Genomic DNA, 20,830 nt, shown 5'->3' on the forward strand with positions numbered 1-20,830 from the left:
CAATGAGTATTTCATGACTTCCTCGTTTGAAGAGCTAGGCACTTGAGAGCATCACTTTTACTATCAAAGGTGGCAGACTGAGACCATGGCATTAAGATTACTGGTAACAGTTAATTTTCCTCTTCCATTATCATGGCTTCAAGCTTTTCTCTGTAGCCTTTATGTTTACTGAAACCTTTTATGTCTTTACTATATGAAGCTTACAAAATTCTCAAGAAATGCACATATTGACAAAAGTTATTACAAATATTTACCCAAAATATTGTTGTTTTCAGTTCCCTGTATTTGTAGCAACATTCTGAGCTGAACTCATTCTGTCTGAGAAGTCAGAATAAAGTTATTACCTTCAGCTTTCCTGGAAGGAATTTCAGTCACTCAGTCTAAATACTTATGATTCAGCAAGTTATTATTTTATGGAGACATCCAATGATGGTGTGAACACAGTTAATCAAAAGCATCCATCCACAACTGCAATTAAGTCTGGACTCCAGACCAAGAAAAAAGCATTTGCTTGAGGACTGTGAGAAGTGACTGAGTTCACAGTAGATAGATAATTATTTTACATGGAAGAGCTTTGTGAAAAACTGCGTGCCCAGCTGTAGTGAGATAATGATGCCTCTAACTAATATGGGGTTTTTTTCCATTTAATAATTATAATTGGTTTAGAAATTTGTTAGAAACTGTTGTTGTACAGGAGAGCAGGGATTGTTGTGGCCATATTTAGTATCCATTAACAGTTTCTCAGTATTTAAATACAGTTTAGTTTCCAGCATCATGTACACTTCTGAAAGATTTTTGAAATGTCAAAGGAATTTATGTAAGACAGATATTATGCAAATTGAGACAGTTATAACACTTTAAGTAATAGACTATCTTGTCTACAGTTTAATTACTCTAGGAATTTTTAGGTATATCAATTACAGAATATTTTGATGCTTTTATGCAGATTGCCAAGAAAACATTCTACTTCCTGTAATATACTCATTGTATATTATTTTAGCAGCCTCACATATTTCTTGAACAAATAGCTACATATCTTTATAAAGAGTCAGACCAAAATATAGCATTTGATTACCCCTAGTCCCTGTGGGTGTATAAGTCATTTCCAGCTTTGGAAACCTGTAAATTTCCATTGCTCTTAGTGGAATGTAAAGATACAGGATTTACAGATATAGCAATCTGACACAACAGCTGAACTGGTGGGTTTTGTCTTTGAGCTCCGAAATTTGATTTCATGTCTCATTCAAATTTTGAATAATTTTAAGATAAATTGTTTTAATATGACACTATTAATCATCTGTACTTTAACTTCCAAAATATTTTGGATGCCCAGCCTTCAAGTAATTGTTTTAAAATATGAATGATTGAATAATATATGTATGATGAACATAACATTTATTGTCTCATAAATGCTGTATCAGAATGACATAAAATAAGGCTCTTGAAATCAACTGGGTTATCTTTTATCCTTTATGACTGAGACATTCACTAAAACTGGCAGGGCAACCTTGGTTTCTATCTACAATCCAATGAGCTGTAAAATTTCAGTTTGGAAATTTTGGGGTTTTTTTGGTATAGATTGTCTCAAGGTAACACTATTTATTTTCTGTTAGTGGTGCTTACCTTACACGAAGCAATTCCATTACCATTCCAATTTTAAAAATAAACCAAAAGCACAACCTAACTGGCATTAATGTGCTAAACAGAAGAAAACAAGCTCCCATTTTTCCTTGCTGTTTCTCATCCTTGTCTTTCAGGCAATGTAGCCAGGGAGCAGAAGATCACATTGAGTGCAGCTTCCCTGGGCTATGCTTATGGCACCCACCAGGGGCTCCTGTCTAGTTGTGTGAGTAGCTGGCAGGCACCACATGGCCAGCTGGTTGTCTCTTTTGCCAAGATGCTTTCCAAAGAAACTGGCAGTAAAACAGATACATATTCTGAGAATGTTCCAATTATGGTAATTAAGAAATTTTTGGCTGAGAAGTATGCACAAAAAAATCATGACCAGCTTATCCCTCATCCTATGTCCCAGCTTTAGAACTTCCTGGTATTTAATGCTGTGTGCCTTTCCAGCTGCTCTTCTTCCTACATTTTGTACACTTAAACTCCTTCCCCAAACAGTACCTAAAAGAAGCCCAGGGTGATTTTGCTACCAGACACTAAATAATCCACCTTATTGTTTTAATAGAAACCCACACTATCTGCTTTCCTTTTGGTCACCAGAATCAAGAAAACTTCTTTTCTTCATACCTTTGAAGTAGATACCTCACACACAACCAGAAAAAAATGCTACTGAATAGACTGTCAGGGCTGCCATTCAGTTGGAACCATCTCTGCTGTCCTCAGGTAGCTGCCTACAGATATTTAAATGCAAAATTCCATTTATCATTGTAAATTATGGTTGGTTGCAATATGCAAATACATGCTGACCATAGGTGCTAGAGAGTATGTAATTTCTGGCTTTAAGATGAAAGTGAACACAAACTAAGAAATAACTAACTGCACTCTTTCACTGTTCCAAAAGTACTTTTGAACTTAAATGACTGTACAGTCAAGTCTTTCCCATATACCTGTTAGGAAAAAAAAAAGCAGAAAATAATTTCAAACTCATGTCTCTAAAAGTGGTAAAGACTTCATTGGTTGGTACTTAACTTCTAATTATAATTTGCTGGGGACAATGGCCTGAGACCTCCTCACGTTGGCTTCATGCCTCTGGCACTACCTGTGGTGAATATCCGATACTGTAGCTGTGGGGACCTGGGTTGCTGCAGTTCACTCCTTATGTCCTGCCAACACCAGAGGCTGACAAAGCCACCACTCCCACAGTTCCCTGAAGCGTATCCGCTGCCCTGACGACAGGGACAAAATATTTCAAGTGTTTCTGGAGTAAAAACATTTTGGGGGAAAAAATAAACCACACAAAACAAAGCAAGGCCTGCTACTGTGATATCGTGTTCCCCTTCCTGCACAGGAACACTGGGAAGACAAACTCTGCTTGCTCTCAACTCCGACACTCTTCTCCTGCTTCTGAATCCTATGTCGTTAATGCTGGACTCAAATTGGTTTGCATTCTGATCTCTGGAGTGGTCTGGGCTGCACACTTTGTTCTATAAGAATCCTGAATTCTGGTCATTTTAGCTACAGAGCTGACAGGAGAGAACAGAATAATAGGACTGTGGAAAGAAACCATAGGAGGACTGTCACCTCTATTCATGTTTGTCTCCCTTTGACTTTTTAACTAAAATTTCTCTCCAACACTATGATCATGAACAAAATTCTGTGCAGATTTTCTTATGGCCCAACTTATCTCCTAATGATTAAGGAATCTGCAGAGGAAGACTGATTCTCTCATTTTCATTTGCTTCTAGTAGAGAGAAAAAAGATTAATGATGACCTCATATAAAGTCTAGAGTTAGATCAGACTTTGTGCTGAACTAAATCCAGACTTGGAGGGCTCCTTTTTTTCCCCCTTAATAGAAAATGTTGAAACCAATTTGATTTTACTTTTATAATTACTAACCTATATTTTTCTTCTGAGTTACATTAACATGGAGAACATTTATCTGATGGACAAAAATTAGTAAAAGCACAGGTAAGTTGTTTTTTTGAGTGGTTTTTTGGGTTTTTTTGGGTTTTTTTTGGTTTTTTTTTTTGTTTTGTTTTGGGTTTTTTTTGTGCATTTAGGCTTTACCAATGAGTCAGTATTCCTTCTATAAGGGAAGATCAGGGAGTATCCTACATCAGCTCTTCTCCTGGGCACAATGCACTTTGAGTCCATACTAACCAGAAAAAGAATGGAAAGCATTACACATGAAAGCAGCTGTGGCTCAAATGTTTCTAGCTTAGTTAGAACTCAGTTCAATAAGTTATTTAAAACATTATAAGTTTTCTAAATTGCTGTACTCATAATTGTCACACAACTAAGCTAAACTTGTAATTTGTAATTAATGTTCAAACCAGGCTTGGAAAATATAAAATTATTTGCTTCTTTTTACATCACAGCTCTGTTAATTTAATAATCAGATAGATTTTGTTACCAGATACAGCATGAAAAGCAAATACATTGTGTGAAGCAGGAATTCATTAAGTACAAGCTTTCACCTCTACTGGTAAGGAAGTAAAATAGAACCTGTATTTACACAAATATTAAGAGCTGGGAACAGGACGTCAGTAGCAATCCATGTTTAACTTGTTCTTTAATGTGTGTGCATTTTAGAACAGGTAAGTCTCCAACTGATGGTAATATAACATATCTGCTAAGATAATAAAGTCAAGCATAAACTTGTGTTTACCTTTTACTTTATATATTCTGATGCTTTTTCTTTTATGCATTTTGGTTGACTTGGATTTAAAAAAAAACAAAAAAAACTCAAACAAACATAAACAGCCACTGTAGTCACTTTTCCAAAGTTCGGAATCTCACAGATGTTTGAATTGTGGTAGAATAGATTTGAAAATCATGACTTATATCTTATTCTCAAATTTGAAAACCTCTTTCCATTTCTAAAGAAATTAAGTTATTGGAAGAATGAACCAAAGGTAAGTGTGGAGGGATTGATGGAGGCACTTTCCATTCACAGTTTCAGAAACAAGGGACAGTGTGGCTATTTTCCCCATGGGCAGAAAGCACTCTGTAGGGAGAATCATAACAAGAATGCACTGATAGAAATCATACAAGAACAACGATTAACAGCTTACATCACTTTTGCGTGTCTTTACATTTGATTATTCAAACATTACAGAATTGCAGCTGCAACTTGCAACTCTACATCTTCTTGGTCTCTGAGGGCAGACAGCTGTGTTTGTGTCATGTCTCTCTCTGTCAGCTGACTATTTAATATATTAAGACCTCATTGCATGGAGAGACTGGCAGCCAGTTAATGTTTATCTTAATGTAGAATAAAGATGTCAGCACTCTTACTTTCTCACAAAGATTTGCCCTCATTTTTCACGTAAATAAATGCTACATATTCTGTCCTGAAAGCTCTTTGCTTCTGTGCATGTAATCAAATCTCCATATTATTATCAGTCACACTGGTACAGAAAGAACAGTTTTTGCTCATGATAAAATCCCCCACTATTTGAAAGTTCTGTGTAATTAAGTTAACATGCACTTTTAATACTATGATGTTCCTAAGGAACATTAAACATAATAAACTATGGATCACTTGGAATCACTTGGAAAATGAAAACTAAACATTAAATCACCTTTATTTGGCAGTTTCAGTTTGACAAATACACTGCCCAGTTTTTAAACTCAGCACAATATAGCACTGAATTGCTGCACTGTGCCACGCAGTTATATCTTTATTATCTCAAGCTTGGATTTTCTTCCCTTGGGTCAGGTGGTCATTGTCTCATATACAAATTTATAGGACAAATATAAAGGACTATTTCATAGAGCTTCAGTAGGATCCAGACTTTAGTCCTTACACTTGTGATTAGGGCTACTCCCTTGTGTTTTTCTTCAAAGTAACACTTAAATTAGTAGTAGATACTCTCTATGAGTTGTACTCCAGGTTTTTTTTTAGTTTTAGACTCTCCTTTCAGGTAAATGTCCCATTCCATTAATTACTGACTTGAAATCTCTAGTATCTCATTGTTCAGTTTAAGAACAAGCAGAGGGGCTAATCACAAAACATGCACATGTGTTACCTATCTACAATCCAATATAAGCAAGATATTTGCCAGATGTGTTTTCTAAGATGCAATGTCCTGATTACTAAGAAAATCAAAATATACATTGTTAAATCAATCTAAGATCTTATCCAAATAAATTAGATGACTTAAATGCTGTAACAACTCCAGTGTTTCCACCTGTTAATATTTACTGTGTGTATAAATGTATATACGTATGGTATGCATACACATATTATATGTATATACCTATACATCCTGTTCTTTTGACTAGTTTTTAGTGAATTCAGAGAACTGTGCTGCTATCAGACTGACAGCTTTAAACAGAACTGAAAACTTTGACCAAAGTACTTAGTATGGGCCAAAGCATGGGAAAAAAAGGCAGGGGCAGGTTTTGTTCCACTGACACAATTCTGGTATGAGGTTAGTAATTCCATTTGAGTTAACCTCACAGTAGTTCCAAGGTCTGTGGCTGCTGAGCTCTATATTGAGTACTTTCCTTAATTTTTCAACCAATTATCAGCAGAATATTTGCTTGTTGAGAATACAAGAACTCAAAACTGCCTGTGGGGAATCTGGCAACCTGAACTACTCCTCTGTTTACATGTTTTCAATTAAATAAAAAATGAATACACCCATGAATGCTGGCTGTTGCTGAATTCTATTATAAAACTCGCATGTACTTTTAAGGTAATATTTTCTAAGCCTCAAAAGCAGTGGAATATTCATATCTGAGAAGTACCAGAATGTAAAGACAATAAAGAAAATAAAAAAAATAAATAATGTGGAACTTTAGGTATTCTTTTATTGTATTTATCAATGTTCCACACATTTCCAGAAAGAATTTAATGTAATTGTGTTTCATTGATCTCACCTGGAAAGTTAGAGCTTACAATGTTTACATATGCTCTCACCAATTACTTTACTACAATCTCTCATGATGTGGTGAAGTGGTGCCTATATAAATGTGCAGCAAATGTCATGTATTCCTTGCCCTCACTGACAAGCATGTTTCTGGTTACCCTAGGGTTTGGCAGACTATGGATTTTTCAGTAAGAAGCAGACATCACAATGTGAGATGTTTCATACAGTCAGAAAAGAATGGGAGAACCTTTGTGCTGTCCCTTCTCCTGCAAGAACTGAAAATATAGGTGCAAGGAAATTTAATTCCTAGAGCATCCTCATTGACTTCTGCTAAGCTTGATATAAAAAGTGGGCTTCCCACACACTCAATTTTAAGAATTGAGTTTCCAACATCATATTGAATTCCTACTAACTACTGCTACTGCATCATACTTATGATCTTGCTTTCTTACAATAATGTGCTACAAAAAAAGATGATGCATCTGCCAGGTTCAATCTCTCATTCTTCCCCAAGGTGAGAAAGATGTAGCAGTGGGGCTCTTGTTTAAAGAGCTGGTGTTTAATAAACACCTTAGGAAAGCTGAGGTCAGTGCTGGCACATGATGCGCGGCAAGCAGCAGGCATTAGAGCAGTCCTCTCTTGCTCTCAGGTAAGCTCATTGAGGTATAATGTCAGCTTATTGAAATGCTGCCAATTTGATAGGAGAGCATTGCTGAGGATTACAGCCTTTTGCCAGAGCTTTCTGAACAGTGAATTCAGACAAGAGAATCTGCTGAAAGGCAGGTTCTGGATTTGAAACTGTATGGGAAGGCAGCACAGGTAACAAAGGATATGTGATACACTTGTAGTTGACTGATGAGGTGCTCTGCAGCATTTTTCATTGGCTATCATTTCCCATACCACAAAAAATTTGTGTTCAGTTTATTATCCTCTATTTCAGTCAAGCAATGAAAAGACCATGCCATTTGTTGGAAAGATATTTAGCAGCCTTATATCCAATGGGAGACAACAGAAAGAAGTGTTTGTAGCCACTCATTGCTATCTGAGAATTTATATAAATTATACATTATAAATAAATATATTTATTACAGCCTATACTGATAGAGGCAGGTTTTCTGCAGAGGGCTGCAAGCTACAAAGTGTTATACTCAGCAGAAGTACATTAATAACTGTGAAAATATTTCTGCTGGTTTTGTCAGCCCTAATTGTCTCTTCCTCTATTTTCTTCTGTTTGCAATGATGATAAACACAGGTGAGAGAAAATGGTGTTTTCCAACAGTTTTTTATAATGGCTAAACCTGAATGACCTTTCTCCTCACAAACGAGAGCAGGGGGGTGGCTGCTGTTGGGAAATAGAGGCTTTCTACTGTTTTCTACAATGGCATGTGGCAACTCCATGATACACCAAGAAACTCGGCTAAGGCAACCTGCATCATGGGTGTCATGGTTTTGGCTGGGATAGAGCTAGTTGCCTCCTTAGTAGCTGGTACAGTGCTGTGTTTTGGAGTTAGCATGAGAACAATGTTGAAAACAAACTGATGTTTTGGATGTTGCTAAGCAGCGCTTACCCTTGGTAAAGGACTTTTCAATTTCTCACACTCTGCCAGTGAGGAGGTGCACAAGAAGCTGGAGGGAACATGGCTGGGACAGCTGACCTGAAGTGGCCAAGGGGATGTTCCACACCATAGAACATCACATTCAGCATATAAACTGAAGTGAGTTATATGGATGGGTACAGTCACCATTTGAGGACAGGGTGGGCATTGGATAGTGAGCAACTATAGTCTGTATCACTTGTTTGGTTGGGTACTTCCCAAATTTTATTATTAATGTAACATAGCATCAGTATTAATTTTTAGAATTAGCACACTTATATTTTGTTTCATTTATTAAATTACTATTGTCTCAACCCAAGAGTTTGCAGGGTTTTTTCTTTTCCCTGACTCTCCTACCCATCCCGTGGCAGAGCAGAGGCAAGGGGAAGTGAGTGAGCAGCTTTGTGGTACTTGATTAGCAGCTGGGGATAAACCCTGACAATGGATCCTTACTTGGAAAGAACTTTGTCTTGGATCAAACAAGATAACAATTGTGACCACAGTCCTGACAATCTGGGTTGAGGACACTAATAACTTACACGATCATTCTTCCACAATTGATTTCCTAACAATAAGTCCAACAGGGGATCCACTGGACTGCTGAAGGCACACTTATGTTATAAACCTGTCCCTGCATGCAAGTTTTTTTCCAGAGTTACAGATAAAAGCAGCAAAATGCTTCAGACACTGTCTACATTGCTACACTGTGTTGTATTGCTAAGGTTATAATTCTCAATTTTTTTTAACTAGATGTGAACATAATATTGTGTGTTGTTCAAGATTTAGCACTTTAATAGTGCTAAACTATTGCCTATTTGCAATAGTTGCAAGTGCCTACTTGCTAAATTAAATCCTAAAGGATCAGCAGAAAGTAGTTCAATTACCATGGTTAAAATTCTCATCAGCAAGCACCAAACTCAATACATATCTCAACAATGACATAAGCATGATTTACCACATCAGGATTTCCTTGAGCATTTGAGGTTTTGAAATATTTACAACAATGTTCTTTAGTGGAGTCAAATATAAAAGAATACACAAATGGAAGTTGACTCTGGGTTTCTGATTGCTTGTTTTTACTGAAGATGCAACATCTATCCTTTTCATGTATTTGGCCTATTTTGAAGCATCTGGATTTAGAGAAGTCATGCTATTGGTTCTGCCAAAGGCAATGTCCATTCATGGCTACTAGCAAAGAAGGAAAGATAAGAAACTCTCATCATTGCTAAAGCATGTACTGCTAAGTATCAGCATCTAAAATGTCCATATTATGAAAGAAAATAGATTTAAAAATAAACATAATGGTTTCCCCAGCTGTCTTCTGCAGACCTGGGAGACATAGAAGATCATCAACGTAACTCTTTCTGGATCTGACAGTAGTAATGATCCACATAAAGACCAGTAATGTACCATGAGACTCGTGGCTAAAAATTGTTACTGAGTAGAAATCTCACTGATTCAGGGGACTTTTGCCTGATACCCCACACAAACTGTTCTTATTGTATCTAATGTAGATAAAACCAAAGCAGCAGCATAAGAATTTGTGGAAATTACAAAGAGCTCTATTAACAAGGCAGTTATGAAGCCTCTATGACTTGTGATCTTATATACAGCACCATGCTTTGTTGATAACCTTACTTTAGGATCATATAAGAAAAAAAAAAACTCCTGAGCAACTTTAAGATTTGACCTATACGACATTCACCTGAGAGCAGATCAGGTAAACTCAACTTCCAATGCCCTAGAGTCAAAATCCAAACATTAGGCTTGTACAGTTTTCTTGATTCCTTAATTTTTAACAGGCTCTACTTCAGATTTGGAAAAAAAGCTGATTTTTTTCCCTACCTCTGTGACACTGAAGTTCTGTGAATACCCCCATCCGTAAGTATGAAGAAGCATTCAAAAATAGTAAGCTCCTGAGATGTGATTCTATTCTTTCTAATGTGACAAATCAGGACTTTTGGTGGTCCTATTGGCAATATTTTCATGTGTGACATCCCTACCTAGATGGACCTGAAGCATTAAAATCTGCTACTCAATAGTATTGCCTCTAACTCAAAACAATATGCATGTGCATACTCAGAACAATTCCTCAGTGGAATAAAAAACACAAACCCAAAATGCAACCCCACCTCAACTCCCCAAACCAAACCCAGCTGTAAGTACAGCTGTAGCAGCTTGTTTGTGGTTGGTATGGAGTAAAATACACTGCTAAAGAGCATCTCTTTCTCCAATGACTACTAAACTCTTCCTTTTGGAACCTCCCATGCTACTGAACATTATACTGAACATTGATCATTCATTACCCATGAAAATCTATTATGACTATGCTATTCTGGCATATTCAGACAGACTCAAGTCTTGAGGATGACTCTCAAAGTTCCAACAGCAATATAGGTTTATGTAGGCATGAAGGGGATGCCTGATTAAGAAACCATCTGGTGAGTTCAAACTATTTTAACCCATTAATTGAAAATGAAATGCCTTTAGGGCAGGTTCTCCTGAAAGAGAATGGCTGATCACTTCAGCTGTGTGAAATGCAGCAGACCCAGCTACCACACAAAACAGTGCTGTTAGCCAGAAGTTGTGTCCAGCAACTCAGAACTACTGCAAAAACACAGCAAATGATAAACTACAGAATCAGTTCTCAAGATGCAATGACTCACATAATTTTTCAGCATTTCCCTGGAAAATTATCCAAACACCATACTCAGTCTATTCTAGACAATTCATAGGACCCTTTTAGCAGAAAAAAAAAGTGTCTCAACTTCCTGGTAGCATAGTCTTATTTGAAGACGACTTACGAATTTAGTGTCATTGCAAACATCAGCTGTAACATTCCCCATCCTACAGGAATTGTCTGTGACTCAGGATCGCTAAGGAGCTCCGGTGACCGCATGGGCACCCTGCACACCCCACACTCTGTACACAGTTAGACAAGGTTTCCTTACCGGCTCATCCCTGCTTCCCCCACAGCAGAGTCCCAGGTGTCTGGATCCTTACAAGAATTTAATCGCGGCACAGCAACACAACTACCATCCCGAGCTGGTGTCCGCCAGAAGATTTCCCGGGGTTTTACCCTCACAGTCTGTCCACCCAGACAGTCTGAGGTCTTCCAGCAGAGTCATCACACCTGTTGTGTCTCTGCGTGCCCCCACCTGGGCCGCACGTCCCCGGGCCCTTTGTTGTGCAAAGCCTCGGCACTTCACGGCCCCTTGCCCGGGCTCACTTCACATAGAACCCAGCCCTCACTGCAGCTGCTCACCGAGCTACCAGCGCTGAATGTGCTCCTCAGCAGAGGGGCATATTCGGCAATTGGAGTGCTTTCACCTGCTGGCCTCAGGATTTAACCAAAACCAGCTGCACCTCAGCCTTCAACACTGCGCTGGGGCAAGCGGAGCCCGACTATGTGAAGAATTTAAAGTGACCTTCTCAATAAAAGTGAGTTTTTCTGGAAAACAGACTAGAAAAATTACCATTTTAAAAGATAAGATGCAGAATGGTTTTGATTTAGAAATAAAATTGAAAGAATGGGAGAAAACTGTAAACACAAACCCAGAACATCTTCACAGCACAGCCTTTTAACTCGGGGCGCACCTTCCCCTCAGCAAACCCCTATGGCCTGAGCCATCCTGGGCACAGCCCCCTGTGGGTGCTCAGGACTCTGACCTCATTAATCCTACAGGCTCCCTCACTTTTCATGGAGCTCAGCTAAAATCCTCTTCCTACCAACTTCCAAAACCTTCCCTTCCCTGTGGATGCCCAGAGGCTTGCATGGAAGTGCCCTAGTGCAAGAGGCAGCTGGTGAAAAGAAGGAGGCAGTTTTCTCCTTTACTACTCAGCTGCTCTTTTTTGAGACAGAATACTGTCAAATACACATTAAATTGCAGGCAATTCGACAGACTGTGTACTGAGTCTTGTACTTTGAAAAAATTCAGTAGGGAGGTGGGCTGATGTGATCTGACAGGTAGTGTATCCCCCAGACACCTCTTTGGGGGTCAGTGATCTGTCATCCACAATACCTGTGCTCAGTCTGTCAGAGCCCCCTGAACACATCACTCTCAGGGGCCCCTTACTGAAAGTGGGTCAAAGAATGTGTGGTGGGACTGGGTACACCCAGGGCGTGTCTACAGCAAGGTGGGAATGGCAGGTATTGAGCAATGCCAGGATTTTTTTTAATACCAAAATATAGATGTCTGTCAGTGATGCTGGCCTGTGTAGACGTAATGGAGTTTGTTTCAAAACTGTGTCTGTTTTCTGTCTCAGTACTAATAAAACACAATGGGCATTTATGTACATGCAGTGTATTAGACTGAATGTGTTGATTTGATTTATTTTGATTACTGAAACTTTGATCTTCATGTTCTTCAATTCTTTGGATGTAGTTTATTCAAAATTATATATGCTCTGCTTTAAAATTCAGTTACTAGTGAGGTATCAAAAACATAATCTTTTTGATGCAATTTAAATATAACATGCTGGAAGGATCAGTTAATGAGTTTTAGGCCATAACTAAGAAGTTAAATAAAGGGATTTTTTAAAAGGTTTTAAAAGAAAAAAGAGGGGAAAACATGCTTGTTTGTTTTTTTATTTTTCTTGACTATAAGTATTATTGTTTCAAATCAAAGAGAGTCAACGAGGACTTTGGTATCTCTGAAAAACAGGATTCTGAGTAGGTTAATAATCTCCAGAACAATAATTTTTATATCAAGAAATCCAGTAAAATTTAAAATGTTTACTCTTAACTGATTTTCCAGGACCTTAACTATGCAATCAACAGATAGAGTATGTTTACATATTGGTAGCAGTCAGTAAGTCACTATTTAGTATTTACATTCAGTGATGATGTTGATACCAGATTGTGATATCTCTGCAAGTTCCATATGGGCTTTTTTTTGCACTTTTGGTCTCACAGACAAGTTTATCTCATCTTGTACCTAGGTATCTAAAGGATATTTCTATAGATTTTGTTTGAAGGACAAAATTGTATTGTCTGAAGCAAAGCATATGTGGGGAAAATGGTTACATGACATGTTTTGGCAGTATTTCTTTGTGGCAAATGCTGAAATTATTGGAGAGTTTTTCAGAGCAAAGTGTTGCCCATCTGAAATAAGAACTTGTGGCAGGTTGACCTTGGCTGGATGTCAGGTGCTCTATCACTCCCTCCTCAACTGGACAGCGTAGAGAAAATATAGTTAAAGGCTCATGGGTTGAGATAAGGATGGGGAGAGATCAATCATCAGTTGCTGTCACAGGCAAAACAGACTTGAGTTGGATCTCTTACTGAAGAGTTACCCACTAGTAAATCAGTGCTGGCTACTCCTGATTGAGCTTCCTTGTTCTTCATGTCCCTTAAAATGTATTCCAGGATTGGGTGCTCCATCTATTTCCCAAGTATTGAGGCAGACCAGTCTCTACTTTCCTGTGACCTTCCCTTAGAGGAAATACCAGGATCTCACCTTGTCTATCAATTGTTCCAAATAATTTGAACCAATTACTTGCAAAAAAAATCTTGCTAACTGTCAGTTTGATACTGCAAAATCCTAAAAATCTCTTTCTGTGGCTTAGCAGACTATTTTGGTTTGTTATGTATTGCTTAAAATACCAGCATCTCCAAAATTAAAAAAATGTCCTGAATTATTTGGACTTGCTCAGAATTGTTTGCATGCGTCCTGTCAATTATCTCTATATTCTCCAGTAAGTATTACAAAAGCAGTTCCTTAAATAGAATCATTACTCTTAGTTAGTAACCATTAGTTATTCAAAGAGCCAAAGCTAATTGCTTTGTATTCTAGTGATCTTTCCTTCCTGCTCTCTGACTACACGACTTCTGGCAAGATCCCAGCAAAACTCCCCCAGATGTCTCCTCTCCTCATTGCTTTCCTGTGCCAGGGCCTCCCTTAGTTCTGGACCATGCTCTCTGCTACTGCCTGCTGTGTAATCTCCAGGCAGAAAGACTGGAATCACTGGGGGGACGATGAGGAGCAATGTTGGTGTCTCAAGCCCAAGGCAGAGAATCTTTCAAGGCACTCTGAAATGGTAAACAGCATTCTGTAGGAAGTTCAGAGCTGAAGGTCTCCTACAGACCCTAGGTGGATTCCATGACTGAAATCACGGGATGCACAGGCTGTTTCTCTTTTAAGGTGAGCTATTCCCACAAGGCCTAAAATGCAATCATTAATCTGCAAGATCTGGTTTCTCTGCCTTTCCCTGAGTTGCAGAGCAAGGTGACTTCTGCTTTAGGGTAGGAAGCTGTTGTTCAATCTCTACTATTCCCCACTTCCATTATTAATGCCTACTACCACTGGTACTGATCCTTTATACTTCCTAAACAGGGTATGGTGAACACTGCTCTGCCAGGCAGGAAGAAAATTATTTGTGCCAGTCCAAAGATGAGGATAGTGTGAGAGATAGAGATAGCATTGGAGCTGGATCTGCCTTTACTGATTGTTTGGCTGACAAGGGTTTATAGCAGGACCTGTGTCTCTTAGGGTACCCGTAACAACCATTCACCAGCACAAACTGACACATCCTTTGTACCAGTCTGTGCTACAGAAAATTAGATATGGGTTTATGGTTGTTTTATTCACCTTCAGAATCTGTCAGTCTGAGAGACTGGCTGCTTTATCAAAGCCAAAGACAAACCTTGATCAAGAAGACATCTTCTCTGAGTGCTCTGCTTCTGTCACCTACTCCATGAGACTTGGAGAGAGTCACTGCACAATGGCAGTGTAGGCCATTGTGCAGGCTGAGCAGGTGCCACAGAACTGCAGCCATTTCTCCTGAGAACAGCTCTATGCTCCTGGAAGGTAATTGCTACATCTTCCTCTGTGGCAACAACTTTGAGGAAGTGCTGGCCATGTTGAGCTTTGGCCCCTTTGAAGATAAGGAGGATGGCAGCCATTCTGAGCAACAACATTTATGAGTGTTTATTGTGTTTCTTTGGGGCTGGTTTATAACAAAAGGTTGGCATCAATAGAGCAGTACACAATTTAGAAACCCCTACAGTATATGAAGGCAAGGGTGGAAAGAAACCAATTTGGTGTGCACTGCCCCTTCTGAAAAGCATCTCCTCTGAGGAGAATGTAAAACTGTGCACTTGCTTCTCCTCTGTGAAAGGAAACTCCTAAAACTGCAGGTATAGGAAGTCTGATATGATAAACAAGGAGATAATTTAGAAAGAAAATCTTTGCATTAAGCATAGCAAGTACATGAAATATAAAAGGGCAAGATGTGTTTTTCTAGTCTATTTGCTACTAAATAAATAGATAATTGAAATGGTACTAGAGACTCTTCAGATTCACTTTAGCTTGTGTGTTTGGGGGTCTCCATTTCTGTTTGAGAGGCTTGGACAGGACTCTCCCCAAGCAGCCTATGAGAGGGATATCACTCCATGTCGTGATATTTCATATGAAAATGCTACCTTCAGAAATTCAAAGTGGAAATGTGTGGATGATCTCCCTAATACCTAATCACAGAAATCTATTTGAGCAGCAAAATGGTATAATAGCATATAATAGATTAGTGGTGTAACAGCAAAATTGACTTGTCTGTCCGTGGGCAAAAGCCTCTGGGCTTCCCTCAGCGTGTGACCGGAAATCCGCTATATCATACAGAGAATCCGTGTGCCTTGGCAGTTCTGCAGTTTAAACTTGATTGCCCACCCAGAACTCCCTATTGTAATCCTCGGGGAGACTTGGCTGCTTCTGCATGCACTCCACTGTCCCTTAATTGATTAATATTTCTTCATTTATAAAGTTCCACTGGAAAGAGGTGACATTTGTATGGTTGCATTTGGATGGTGTTTGATATATTGCTGAGTACAGAATGGCTGTCAGATTTGACAGCACAGTAACAGCACTGCCCATATTTTATATGCAATTGTGCAAAGTGATTTGGGCATTTCTGAGTTTGAAAGCTGAAAAATTCTTCTTTGATCTGCACACAAATTAATTATTTAGAAAAACACCTTCACAGGTTTTCCCCTTTGGCTTTACATAGAACAGGAAAAAATTGGACCTGACATACATAGGCAAAATCTATTGCTCTATAGGAATCCTTCCCTGGATTTACTCAGGTGCCACACAATAACATTTATCTATTTGTAAAAATAAATCTATTCATATTGATATTTATATTTGTTGACGTAAGAACTGCACAAATATGACTGGTACAGTCCTGATAAGTAGTAAGCAAGTGGTTTTGTGTATACTATTAGCAGGAGCAGGTGTGTCTAGTGATAGGCGCTTGGATTTTTCTGAATGCCTGCTTATACATGAGGAAGGAAGTTATTTGTAGAAATCTCAGCACAAAATAATTGAGTTTGCCTCATTTAATTTAAAAGTATCAATTGTTAATCATGTGGAAAAGGAAATAAATAGCTGTGAGGGAGAGCAAATAAATTCTTTTTTCTTTTTGTTTTAATTATTTTTAAGAAAAGCAAATACACAATTTCAGTGAAAGGCTCTATTTTTCTTCTTTTTTTTTGTAACATCTTTTTTATATTTAGTGTGATCTTTAATTATAATTTTACTGAAAGCATTCTTAATATCATCATGTTTCTTTATATGAGACAATGGTGGTCATAAATGAGGAAGTAGCAAGTATAAGAAACAAAGGATACAAATTTGCCAAAGGTATTGGTAAGAGAATGACCTTACTTCTAAAACTTCTTCTTCAGTTCACATCTTGGATATTTCTATTCTTGAAATGTTTAGCAAACACCTTTAAAATGCTGTCATGAATGAGACAAGTGACTTTAAAAAGTAATGAGAAATCTTCCAACCATACAGAAAAACCCAGTAAATAACAATCCAAAATTACATGCCATCAGAAATACAAGATGCTGAGGCTAGAATGCCAATAAACAATAAGAAAATACTTCAGAATATAAGTATAAATTGTGTACTTTGTTATCTAGTAATGCTAAAAAGATACACAGGAGTGTACCTGTGTACTACCAACATCTGATTGAATTTAAAATAAATAACTTTATCTATTTTTATCATTAAAATAATAGTGTTATATTTATTGGGGACCTGCCTGTTCATATATTAAGGGATTTTTTACATGACTGCATGAAGCATGTCAGCTACAAATACTGCTTGGGATCTTTGTTTTAAATATGCTAGTAGTCTCATGGGTGAGTAATTTCTATTTGACATTTCAAGAGCTTAAGAACAGCACTACGTATCTGGAGCTGATATTGAGACAGGGTTTTAACCTCTTCCTCATGTGTTTATTTCTGTTGCTTTTACAGATAGTAAACATTCAGTAATCTTGGAATCTAATGTGATAAGATTCTTTAATTTTCTCTCACCAGCCAGGCCATCTAGCCAACAAGGTCTGATTTAATGTACAGGAAAAAAATAAAGAGGAAAATAAAAGAACTGGATTTGTTTTCATAGTGATAAAGTTTTATGGACAAACTCTTGCTGTGTGTAGAGTTGGAGTGAGCTCTATGTGGCTCACTTTTTTTCCTTTTTGTGGAAAAAAGGAATGGGCTCTCCCCTGCCAGGCAGTACAACAGAGCAACAAATAATCTGCTCATTTATCAGAGCTGGGAATGCAGGGGAAGGTATTCACAGCAAGGAACTGTTGCATCCTGGTTGAATGAGCAGTCTTACTACACCTAGAAGACAGATCACAGATGGGTGTTAACACTTTTCTCAGTCTGTTGCATGTCCATGGATTAAATGGGGGACGTTTAGTTTGAATCAAGCAAAATACTCTACATTTTTAGAATGTTTTGAAAAGGTAGTTTACAGCATCTGGAAAATGTAGACTAGATTTCTGTCAGCTAAGAACTGTGCTATTGCCTATTGCCGACAAACCATCTTGATGTTAACTTCAGCTCAGCTGAACAAGATTTTAATTCCAAATAATAGAAGTAACATTCTTCTATGCCTGTTTGTTGCTTAATAGGGTCAGTAATCCACATCATATCTTATTTTTTATGTGATGGAAATTTAGGAATAATGAAAAGAATGCAGGAACAGACAGAAAAGATAATTTTCTCCAGTTACTTTAACTACACCAATAAATGAGAATGACTATTCATAGTGTCAAGAAATGCCAGGCAATCCACTCTGGGGCATAGAATAACTCTGTTGTTTTTTTTTACTGATGGGAACATTTGTAATTTGCAATTGCCAGACTGTACATATGTTGGCATTAGATAAATTCTCAGTATGCTTCTTGAATATTTTCTGCTTACCAAATGATTTGTGGCTGAAAACAAATCTGAGGAACTCCTGTCTTCTCTAATAAGCTAATCAGACAGTTCTGTTCCCTCCTCAGTCTGTGGGAGTACAAACCCATGTCTCTTATGGTTCATCGGAGTGCACTGATCATCATTAAACTGCCTCCTAGTCTGGGCAGAAATGCTCCTTTTTACAGTCTTATTGATGCTGTGACACAGTGCAGCAAGATTCATGGAAGGGAAATAAAGCAAATGAGAAAGATCACGGCCCTCTAGCTTCTGGGATAGGGCATTCATCTGGGAGGTTGAAATATATCTCTGTTAGGCCCTACAAAAACTCTAGCTCAGTAATTTTATGTTATGCTGTCATTTAAACCCAGGAGTAATTCTGGAATTACCTGTGTTACTGTAATAATATACATAGTATTATAATATAATATTATAATATATATAGTATTATATAATATATAATACTATAATAATACTGTCACCAGCATTATTACAATTTCACACATACTTGGGTGCAGTTTAAAAAGGATTAAATTGTCTGTCCTAGTGTACTTAGTGAAGCACCAAACTAGGGAGGTTCGTTAGCAGGGTTCAAGGGAGGCTCATGGCTGAAATGCTGTGTTCATTACAGGCCTTTGCAAAAACAGCAGTGCTAAATGCTTACAGATCTCAGTGATAAAATCCTGAAGCCAATTGCTTGAAAGATATATTTGCATGCATTTTTTTTCTACAATGAACTGATGTAAATGGAGGCAGTGTTTACTCCTGTGTGCATTTTCCCCCCAAATCCAAACCTCAGAAAACTGAAATGTCAGGTTGCATTTTAAAAAAACGGCTTGTGTAATCAAATCAGTGTAATTCGGTGTCATGGCAGATTTTACTAGCTGACAAAAAGAAAGGAAAAACTGATTCCAAATAGTTGTATGTAATACATTATCTTGTTCTGTTGTATTTAAATAGTCCTGGTATCTGTGGCTTCCACCTGTTACATACCAGGGGAAGCAGCACATGCTAAAATGTGATAGAAAATTGTCTTTGTGTCATTTTCTTTCCATCTTCATCCAAGATCAGCTGTGTGACTACCTTCTACACTGACTCTCTGAGTTAGTTTTGTGTGCTCACATTGCTTCTAATTTTCTCATGGTATTAGTTGTAACTTCATTGGCTGGAAGTAGAGTTCCTGCCCTTTCGGAATTGTCATTCCAATTCCATTTGGAATTGTGTTGCTGTCATGATTCCAGAGAGCAAACACTGTGCTTGCTTCCCTCTGGGAGTAGCGGTTCTTTCCTGTTTTGGAGTAAAGTCAGGCTCACCTTTAACTACTATGGTAGCATCACAAGATTTTCACAACCAGGATTATTAGCTTTTAAAGTCTGATGACTCTTTTTTTTTTTTTTTCCCTGAGATGTATTTGCCTCTCCAGGGAAACAGTTATTCTGTATTTCTGCCTGCTGTGTCAGGTAGAAGGAGAAATTTAAAGTCTTCTATTCATCATTATCCTTCCATAATTCTAGCGCAAAAATGCACTGGATTTACTTAAATACTGCAGTTTTAAAAAAACCAAATCAGATTGTGAATTCTCAGTGAACACCAATGAGGTATCTCATGACACTGAAAATGAAAGATAAATCATTATATGGGGAAGTGTCTGCAAAGCTTAATTTTGGACCAGTAATGGGCCATATTTGAACCCCATTCTGTTATTAGTAATTTCAAGGAACTCTGCATAAACCAGCTTTCTCTCCTGGTAGTACCCATGAGTAACTTCCTGAGATAGGCTGGTTGCAGGGGATTGCGACAGGCTCCTGGCAGTTCTGTCTGTGGATGTAAGGACTGTGAACAATGCCAGGAGAGGAAGTTGGTTAATAAGTTACAGTGCCCTCAGGTTGGTTTATTGTGAGTGACCTGGATCATGGTGCATGCTTTACAATGAAGTAGTTCGCAGTGTCTTGTTTGGAGTGCCCACTTTGAAGTGTTAGAATATATGCAGCAGTCAAAAGCCAGTGGGAAACCAGCAGCTCATGTAGAAGAGCACATTACTGCAGGAAAGTAAATAGCAAACTTTCAGAGGTCACAGACTGGTCTATTGCTGCTTTTTTTTTTTTTTTTTTTTTTCTCCTGTATTCTGGAATTTGGACAGCACAGTTGGCTGACAGAGGATCTAATTAGAGGTCACACAGGGCATGAGACTGGCAACTGTCACCCTCCTGTGGGAACAAGTTTGGGTCTGTATTCTTTGGGCTTGCCTGGGAATAAAGGGAGCAAACATGATAATGAAGAGAGACTGGTATTACTGTTTGCAGGCTTCATGTCTTTTCCCCTTTTCTTTGATCAATAAATTCCTGCCATTTCCTGTGCAATGTCTTTATTTTTTCAGCCCCACCATATGTTGCCAGTGAATTATGACAGAATACTACTGCTTGATGTTTATTCAAATAGTTTCATCTTTGGAACACAGTATAAAGGTCGTGTGCTGCTTGCAAATTCTCACAAGGCTGGGATGGCAAATGGTGTTAGTTTTGCT

General features: G+C 38.1%; 1 protein-coding gene across 1 annotated transcript in view; it reads right to left on the bottom strand.

Annotated features, from left to right (window-relative positions):
- MUC6 (mucin 6, oligomeric mucus/gel-forming) overlaps positions 1-13,443 on the bottom strand; it is a 56,917-nt gene extending 43,474 nt beyond the window's left edge. The window contains exons 1-2 of the mRNA XM_053945858.1: positions 13,392-13,443; positions 11,652-11,693 (exon numbers count right to left, since the gene is read on the bottom strand). Of these exons, the coding sequence (XP_053801833.1) occupies positions 11,652-11,693; positions 13,392-13,443 (94 nt within the window). The remainder of the gene's footprint in view (positions 1-11,651; positions 11,694-13,391) is intronic.
- Positions 13,444-20,830: the final 7,387 nt, after the last annotated feature.

The sequence above is a fragment of the Vidua chalybeata genome, chromosome 6 (genome assembly GCF_026979565.1).
Source record: "Vidua chalybeata isolate OUT-0048 chromosome 6, bVidCha1 merged haplotype, whole genome shotgun sequence".
In the NCBI taxonomy this organism is placed as follows: domain Eukaryota; kingdom Metazoa; phylum Chordata; class Aves; order Passeriformes; family Viduidae; genus Vidua; species Vidua chalybeata.